Source organism: Orycteropus afer, unplaced genomic scaffold (genome assembly GCF_000298275.1).
Source record: "Orycteropus afer afer isolate SDZICR_OR568_19922 unplaced genomic scaffold, OryAfe1.0 scaffold00239, whole genome shotgun sequence".
NCBI lineage: Eukaryota > Metazoa > Chordata > Mammalia > Tubulidentata > Orycteropodidae > Orycteropus > Orycteropus afer.
The window spans coordinates 1,180,147-1,189,581 of record NW_006921826.1 but is presented as its reverse complement, the minus strand read 5'-3'; the positions used below and the strand labels follow the sequence as shown (position 1 = coordinate 1,189,581).

The 9,435-nt window shown below is 36.9% G+C and overlaps 1 protein-coding gene across 1 annotated transcript in view; it reads left to right on the top strand.

Annotated features, from left to right (window-relative positions):
• The window catches only part of AKT3 (AKT serine/threonine kinase 3), a 202,432-nt gene that overhangs the window by 55,430 nt on the left and 137,567 nt on the right, over positions 1 to 9,435 (top strand). Inside the window, exons 3-4 of the mRNA XM_007949143.2 lie at positions 6,736 to 6,801; positions 8,172 to 8,240. Coding sequence (XP_007947334.2) covers positions 6,736 to 6,801; positions 8,172 to 8,240 — 135 coding nt within the window. The remainder of the gene's footprint in view (positions 1 to 6,735; positions 6,802 to 8,171; positions 8,241 to 9,435) is intronic.

Sequence of the window (9,435 nt, the reverse complement as noted above, 5' to 3'; positions counted from 1 at the left end):
TATTATTTTACATCACTACATCACTAAGTTAACAGGGGCGCTCTGGTAGTGTAGTGCCTAAGACACTTGACTGTTAACCAGAAGGCTGGTGGTTCAAACCCACCAGCCACTCCTCGGAAGGCAGATGGGGCAATCTACTTCTGTAGTGATACTGCCTCGGAAACCCAAGGAGGGGTTGCTATGAGTCGGGGCTGACTCGATGGCACATAACAGCAACAACAACAACAACATGGCTTTAGTTAACACATGGGTCTTATGTGATGACCCCTAGAAAGTTTACCTGCACCGTTTTGGGGTTCACAGCCCATCCTCTCCCCTATAGATGAGAAGTTAAGAGTATCTAGACAATCCTGTAACAAAAACATCTTCAGCAGTTAACATGATATCATCAATGTAATGAAACTAATGGATAATAGAAACAAACAAACAAACAAAAAAATAAATAGCTCACTGCCGCTGAGTTGATTCTGACTCATAGCAACCCTTCCTTGGGTTTCCGAGGTGGTATCTCTATGGGAGTAGATCGCCCAGTCTTCCTTCCGAGGAGTGGCTGGTGGGTTTGAACCACCAGGCTTCGGGTTAGCAGTCAAATGCCTTAGGCACTACACCACTAGAGCTCCCATGGATAATAGCAGGGAAAGAAAACAGTCATGTCCCTGGTAACCATATCATGACAAGTAGTGGGGCTATATAGAGACTCTTGGTGCAGCACCAACAATGTCCATTGGTGCCCATCCATGTGAGAATGAACTGGTCGTCAGTGGTCAGAGCTAGAAGGATGCTAATGAATACATTAGCCAGGTCTAACATAGCATGATATGTGCCCAGATCTCTCATCATGGTTTGTAGTAGAGACATTAATGTTCAGGACTGCTTTCACTTACTTCACCTGAAGTTGAATTTTCACAAAGAGAATCCACCCCTAGAATGTCACTTGCCAAATGGAAGAGGCAGTCTTGAAACTGCTCAGGGTTTCCAAAGATAAACATTCACCCTGTCTTTGTGTTAACCAGAGCTAGTACTCAACAGCTTGTTTGTTCTTGACCAATGCATTGTGACTTTTGCATGGGGATTCCAGTCCCCCTGCAGGGCTCTGACCTGCAGGTAACTTCAGCCCCAACCCCTAGTCCCTAAGGACTAGCAGGGTCTACCTGGAGGCAAGGAACACTTCTTTGTTGCTAGGGAGTGGGTGGGCAATAGGATCCAAAGAGTGGTGGTGTTGTTCCATCTTCAGTTTTTTTCAAGGGTGATCTGAACTGCAGCTAGTTGCTTATCTATCTTACTGTTGTCCTGGCAGCCTTCTCTTGGATTTCTTCAATATTTTTAATCCCCTTTTCCCACAGCTCAGACCCTCTTCTCTCTAGCCCTCTCAGCTTTTCAAGTTGCATATAGGTGCTGCCAGAGTTGGGAGCCACCTGTAAGTTCCTTGCTTTCATTTCTGCAGCAAAGAATTCACTGTCTGGCCCTGTTGTGCTGGGTGTTAAGCTTTTTTTTTTTTACTGACTGGGTGCTACTTCACGAGCAAGGGGAGAAGGAGAGTAGGAGAGAAGGGAAAGTGAAGAGAACAAGCAGGTGGTTGTCCCGCACACTGCATGTGTAAATGCTTGCCCAGTCCTGTTGCCTCCTCCTAGCATTTACTCTCCCTCCCCGATGATTGCTCTTTCTGCCCTCACATTCTGAGCAAGAAAGAGGAGCTGGGGCAAAACCAGACCCTGGCCTAGGCTCCAGCTTATTGGGTGGGGGGAGCACCTGGGCTCTCTCACTGATGCTCCATAATCTTAACTCACTGCTCATTCTCTCCAAGCTGCTGCTGCTTCCACGTCCATTTTTGCAAACCTAGCTGCTTACTGTGTTTGTGCATGCAGCTGTTCAGAACATTAGTCATGGCCACACACGCAACTGTCAGCCCTTCCTTTTTCTAACTGTAGCTCCTCCTGTAATACTCTTACATGTACTTTCCTGGCTAACTAGCATTGATGGCCAGCTGAACTGCCCACAGTAGTGGCCATGCCATGGCCCCTACTGCTCTCCTAGCCACTTTCCCACACTTACAAAAGTATACACTCTCCCATAACCATGCTGTGACAGTTGTTGTTTTCAGGGTGTCCATGTACTCATGCAGTAGACCACATAAACCTGGGAGTTCCTCCTTAGATGCATACAGTCTAGACTTCACCATATAGAGGTTGCTGACCTCTAGTATTGCCCCTGACTGATCGGTCAAACCTGTCCACATGGAGTTCCCTGACCCCCAGGATTGTCTCGAGAGGATGGGTCAAACCTCCCCGTATAAAGGTCTCTGACCCCTAGGTTTACCCCTGGTGAATATCTCTCCTTTATCAGCCATGTCTTCAATTTCCTGGTTGGCTTACCAAGTGTCTGGGTACCAACCAGTAACTCTAAATTTGCCTAAGACACCCTAATACTAAAGAATGAAGTGGGCAACTCTGTGATGGTAACATAGGACTTTTATTAATGACTTACTTGTTGAGGTGATGTCCTGGGCGGTGGCAGGGCAGGTTCGCATCTTCACATTCCCCCAGAAAGGAGGCAGGGGCTTTTATAGCTCTGGAAAACAAAGTTGGCTCAGTGCCAGGACTCTGGACCTCCAAGACCACCCCGGCAAGTGTTACATTAGAGTGACTTAGCAAGCAAAAGTGAGCTAGCAGCAAGCAAGAACGTAGCCATATTTGACATCACAAAAGGCCTGTTTCCCTGCAAACAGTAACTTCCAAATCACTTGAGCACTTACACATGGCTTCTATAAAATAGGGACTGTGAGTTGTTTTTCTTTCTTTTTGTTTTTTTAAATAATCTTTATTTTAAAAATATTTTTTGCAGTGTTTCCTCCCCTCAAACTGCAATAGTTTCATACTTCTACTTTGCTTCACTGGTTTTAAATACAGATTGTTAATTATACTTTACTTTCTGTTCAGACAATTGGCCTCACCTCCTTGGAACAGCTTTGAGGTCTTAGCTTCTTTGATCAATCCTTTTCTCAATTACTTTCAAGTCAAATGCTTTTGTAAAGATGTTAAATATAATTCAGTGTCTAAAGTTCTGATATCCACATCTTTCTTATAATCCTAATTTTGATTTCCTGACAATGTTAAGAAATTGATCTGTAAAGGCCAGAAGCCTGAAATGGTGATAGTATGCTGGTTTCAGTGGATTTCTTCCTTTACTTGCTTTTTAAAGTTTGTGGTACTTCTAAAATTTTAAACATTTTTGTTATTGTTGTTCTCCATATGTTTAGGAAAATTTCTTCTACTTCACTTTCTATATCTGGATAAGCGTAGTGGAGAAATAAATGTTTTATGTATTTTTTATTTGAAATGTAATTTATACACTGAAATTTTAAAATTGTCACTTAGAGTAGGATGGGTACACATTGAAAAGCCACAAACAATTAGATGCAATTTTTTTCTTTTTTTTTTAAATGCATTTTATTGAAATATGATTTATGTACAGTGAAATACACAAAACTAAAGTGGCATGGATCAGTGCTTTTATTTTATTTATTTATTTGTTTATTTATTTATTTATTTATTTTTGCTGTGTTTCCTCCCCTCCTCTCCCACCCCTGGCAGCCAACAAAGAAAATTTCCCTCCATACATAAACTTTTCCTTGACACTATGCAAAAATGAACTAGTACTATATTTGTCCTTCTGTGATTGACTTACTTCACTCAGCATAACGTGCTCCAAGTTCATCCATATTATGAGGTGCTTTGCAGACTCTACGTTATTCTTTAGTGCTGCATAGCATTCCATTATGTGTATGTACCATAGTTTGGTCAACTACTCTTCCGCTAAAATCTTAGAGATAAGTCCCTTGCCAGATATGTAATTATCAGCAAATATGAATTTGTTGCTGTCATTTTTGTTATGTGCTTTTTCATGTTGTCGATTTCTTTGTTCTGTATAATTTTCTGTGCTGAGCTCGTTTTGTTTATGAATTGTGTTATCACTTCCTTCATTGTTATTATTTGAGTATTTGCTGAATATTTATGCTGGTCCTTTTTTTTGATGTGAAGGTTTATCATTTTTCTTTGAGGTTAACCTGTAATTTATACTTTACTTCCTAAGTGTAGAACAGTCCATTCTATCTTGTTGTGATCTTGATTTCCTACTATCTAGAAGTTCTGTAATGACACAGTTTTTTCCCTCTTTTGGGTCATTTGTCAATTGATGTCTCTGGTTCCCTGTTTACAATCTTGTAGGCTTATTTACTTTGGATACTTCCATAGCTGGGTTGGTTTCTGGGTTATATCATCTTGTGGGTTAATGGTCAGTTGTGGGCTTTTGCTGCTTCTCTGTCCAGAAGGCTCTCTTTAGCATCTCTTGTAAGGTTGGTCTGGTTTTAACAAATTCCCCAAATTTCTGCTTATCTGGAAATGTCCTAATTTCACCATCATATTTGAGGGCCAGTTTTGCTGGGTATATAATTCTTAGTTGGAAATTTCTCTCCTTCAGTGTTTTATATATACCATCCCATTGTCTTCTCGCCTAGATGGTTTCTGTCAAGAAATTGGAGCTTAGTCTTATTGGTTGCCCCTTGTAGGTAACTTTTCATTTTTCCCATGATGCTCTCATGATTCTTTCTTTGTCTTTGGTTTTGATAAGTTTGATGATGGTATGTCTGGGTGATTTTCTTTTGGAGTCTGTCCTGTTTGGGGTTCGTTGGGCTTCCTGAATAGATATATTCTCATCTTTCATCATACCAGGAAAATTTTCTTCCAACAAATCTTTGACAATTTTCTCTGTGGTTTTATTAGTCTCTTCCTGTTCTGGAATTCTGATTACATGTTGGTTATTCCTTTTGATGGTATCCCACATGAGCCTTAGGCTTTCTTCATTTTGTTTTGCTTTGTTTTCTGATTTAACCCTTTCCAAAGAAGTGTTCAGGTATTTGCCTTCAATTTCCCTAATTCTGTCTTCCATTGATTGAGTTCTACTCCTTTGTCCATTCAATGTCTTATCTATTTCTGAAAATTTAGTATTAATATTCTGGATTTCTGTGTGTAGATTTTGTTATTTCTAATTTTCATTTATTTTGTCATTTTGTTCTTGTATTGTCTTTCGAAATTCTAGGGTTTTCTCTGTGTTTTCCTTGGTCTGTCTCTCAATCTTTTGAAGATACCTAAATATAATTCTTTTGAATTCCTTATGAGGGAGTTCCAATGCTGTGTCTCCCTCAGGGATGTGTTTTGGGTCTGTATCCTGGTCCCTTATTTCTCCTGCTTTATCTTGCTTCTTTGTGTGGACTGTGATCCTCTGTTGTCTCTGGGACATTGTGACATTTTTGTGTTTATATTTAATTGGTGATTGTATGTTGGAGTGACTTGCTCATGATTTTCATATGCTTTATTTTGTTTGTACATTATCTACACAAGCGGGGGTACTGTGCTCCTCTATTTCCTAGTGAGCAGCATTTATACACTCACCACCTATCTCCTTTCCTGTTGTCAGCCTCTTGTATGTCCCTGCCAACACTAGCAAACAGAGCCTCTTTTTAGGTCCCTGGAATCCGAATGCAGATGCTATCACTTTAAAATCCAAAATGGTTGCCACTTGTAAAGATTCAAAATGGCTGTCGGTCATTTTAAATATGCAAAATGGCCACCTATTGTAAACACTCAAAATGACTGTGCCTTCAATCACTTTAAATATCCAAAATGACTGCCACTAATAAACATTCAAAATGACTATGCCCTTAGTCAATTTAAATATCCAAAATGGTTGCTGCATGTAAACAATCGAAATGTCTGTGCCCTCCAGACAGCGGAAAGTCAACAGCTCAGGTTGTTTCCCTCTTTGCAATTTCCTTTCCTAGTCATAGGCCACCAGTGCAGTCATCTCTGCAGCCCTTGGTGACCAGGGCTGATCGTTAGGTCAATTCTGAGGTCCCAACACCACTTGGAAGTAATCAGGGTGTTGATCTCATCACAGTAGCCGACAGTGTGCATCTCCAAATGTCTCTGTACTCACTGTTTTCATTCAGGTTTTTTCATTAGTTGGTGCCTAATCCCCTTCTGTATAGCTCCTTTCAAAGCTCAGGGCTTCATGATTATCTTCTGTATCTCTGTCAATTGGTTTTTCTTTTCTTTGTTGAAGAGGATCTGTGTCACTTGTCTGCCTGTTCCTCCATCTTACCGGAAGTGCAGATGCAATTTTTGTGCTCGATTTTTATTTCTAAAAATTTCAAATTAGAATTAAATCTTTTATCTGTTTCCTGTGTTCCTCTTTTTAAGAATTGATTTTTCTTTTAAGCACGGGATTTACATATTCTGTGGTCTTTACTGAAATATATCCTTTATATTCCCATGAATAAAACTTATTCCAAATATGGAAATTTTTAACTATTTCATGCTTAAATATGAGATGATAAGGCATTTCTTTTAAGGAGAAAAGCTTGCTATTTAATTTTCTGTGTCCATGATGATTTTTGTGTTGTTGATTTTTGCATTATTGATTTACATTAAATGTAGTGAGTTTTATATGAATTAATATTTTATAATCATTTAAATGGAGTCATTAATTTGCAGATAGATAGATCTTTTGTTAATTGCTATTGATGAGAAGCTTATCCATAAAGAAAACATTCTATTGTGTTTTAAAATCTGTTTCTGTCATTTCTCTAGCTTTAACCTCTACTTATCTTGGAGAAATAGTGAAATTTTAGACCATCAATGCTTAGAACATATACTAAAAGTTTGCCTTTTTCTTTTTTAGGATGAAGTGGCACATACTCTAACAGAAAGTAGAGTATTAAAGAATACTAGACATCCCTTTTTAACAGTAAGTGACTAGAGGACAGATGTAATATTTGTAACATTTTAAGTTTAAGGTGTTTTGTTATAGAAACTAAGTCATGGATAGTAGTTTTAACTCACTTTAGATGTGCCATTTTCTTTGTGGAAAAACCATAGTCACATTTCTTTGAAATCAGTCTAATTTAGAAATTAATTTTATAATATTATCCATTTATAATCCCTGCACATTATACACTCATTACATTTTTGAGACTTTTTATTTTTCTTTCTCGAATTTTATTACCTTTTTTTCTTTGGTTGAAAAAAAAGGAAATGAATCATCTGTGGCATTTTAAGACAACCACCAAGAAAATGGTAGACTTTTAAAAACAATCCTAAATATTACATGTAAAGTTTTTATGTTTGTTTATTGGCTTCTGGCAGATGTTTAAATGATCAGGCAACATGGTATTCAAATATGAAGAGTACAAATATTTAATGAACAGCTTTGTAGAAATTATAGAAATTGAGATTTCTTTTAGGAATAGTGTACATTATGATATATAATAAAACTAAATATTTAAATTAAAGGCAGGGTAAGCTTTGTTTGATATGTTTTCTTCACTAGACAAAGTACAAACTGATTTATATGCATATAACATATAGTTGCTTTGAAACAGACGAATGTATTTTTTAGATTCTTTGTAAGAGAGGCATCATTTGCAAAGTTTCAGTATGTTATTGGTTACAATGACGTGTAGTAGGAGTAAAAATAAGAGCTAGACTTTCAAGAGGAAAAAATTTTAGCATTTTAGGATTGTCTAAAGTAGAAATTTTCAGAAGTATCACTAGATTCCTAGATTTATAACATTATTGTGTCTTTGTTTTTCTGCATAGTAAAACATCTCTAAAGTTTTGGTATCTTTTATAACCTATAAAATTACATGAACCAGCTCCATTGGGTTGAGTCATGTTTATACACCCAGTATGCAAAAAGTGATGTTAAAGCTTTGTTGGGTACCTGAATAACAACTGTAATTATATTCCTTGGGGACTTCCACTAGAGAATTATGTAGGCTACACTTTGAAATAGCATGGTTGAGAACTTTGGAGACCACTGTAGTTTCAAATAGATGGCACAGTAGTTTGAAAAGTGTTCATAACAGTTACTAAATTCACTTTTACTTTAAATTTTAATTGTAATTTTTTTCTCTAACAATAGCTATTGCTGAGTTAAACCAAATGAGTTTCATGTTTCTCATAAAACTCTTACCAATGTACCATCGTTAAACTTTTAGGGAACACTAACAATCCATATAATCAATCATGATTTACTGTTTCTAATCTTCAGCTTTTGGTGTCACAATGATAAGAATGGGGGATTATAATATAACACTTTTTCTTTTTTATTTCAAGTCCTTGAAATATTCCTTCCAGACAAAAGACCGTTTGTGTTTTGTGATGGAATATGTTAATGGGGGAGAGGTAAGTCAAAGAAGTAAATCTAGCACTTGCCTTTGCATGGTAGTATTGTCTTTATTTGGGAGCTCTGGTAGCATAGTGCCTAAGGCACTTGACTGCTAACCAGAAGGCTGGCCGTTCAAACCCACCAGCCACTCCTCGGAAGGAAGATGGGGTAATCTACTTCTGTAGTGATACTGCCTCAGAAACCCAAGGAGGTGTCTCACTATGAGTCAGGTCCAACTCAATGGCACATAATGACGATGACGATTGTCTTTATTTAAAAACAAATTATTTAAAATACAAGTTATAATATAGCAGTTCTCTCATTCTTGAAAGGGGTTTATTTAACTCTTTCTGCTATTGAGTAGCTAGAAGCTGAATAATTTCTACTGATATGTAATGATCATTTTTTTATATACTAAGAAACAGGGTGCTATTATTTTTCCTGTATTTTATATATTCATATGTACTATATATTTTTAAATATAAAAAAATTTATCACAAGTATGTTTCTGAGATCATGTTATAAAATTTTGAAAAACAGGCATGGGATCTGTGATACTTTCAAAGTTTTTCCTTAAGTGGGCTCTTGGTGAAATTTGCAAAAAATCGTTGTACCCATTTTAAACTCCACTGAACAGTAATCCATGTCCACCTTGTGCCTGAGTCTTCTCCTACACGGTAGAGCAACCCTGGCTGTATTCAAGAGATTTAAAAATCTTATAATGAAGAGAAATTCAGTCATTTTAGTAATATATTTTACTTATTTCTTTATTCCTTATGCTTTCTCCTTCTTGTTTATAATCAAAATTAATATGAGGAAAAAAATTTACTGGAAATATTTTACATTGTCAACTTTATGAAATAAATTTAATTATTAATTAGGGGTTTGTATCTCATAGACTCAAAACAGTCTTAAAAAAGAAATAAGTTAAATATCCTCTATAGAATATTTTTCCCCAAAGAATTCTGTTATTTATAAGAATTAGTTCATTGCAACATTTATTCTTTCATTTTGTGAACATACTTTGAGTGCCTAGGCAGTGTGGATTTATTTACATGTGTTACGGCATTATGAAGGATTTTATAAGTTATCTTAAAACTCTATTATAAATTAGAACATCTTATACAAGAGCTAAGTGCTAAATAAATTCATAAAACAAAACACTTCCTGGATGATACAGCATTTAGGGTAGGGCCTTAAATGCATAATGAG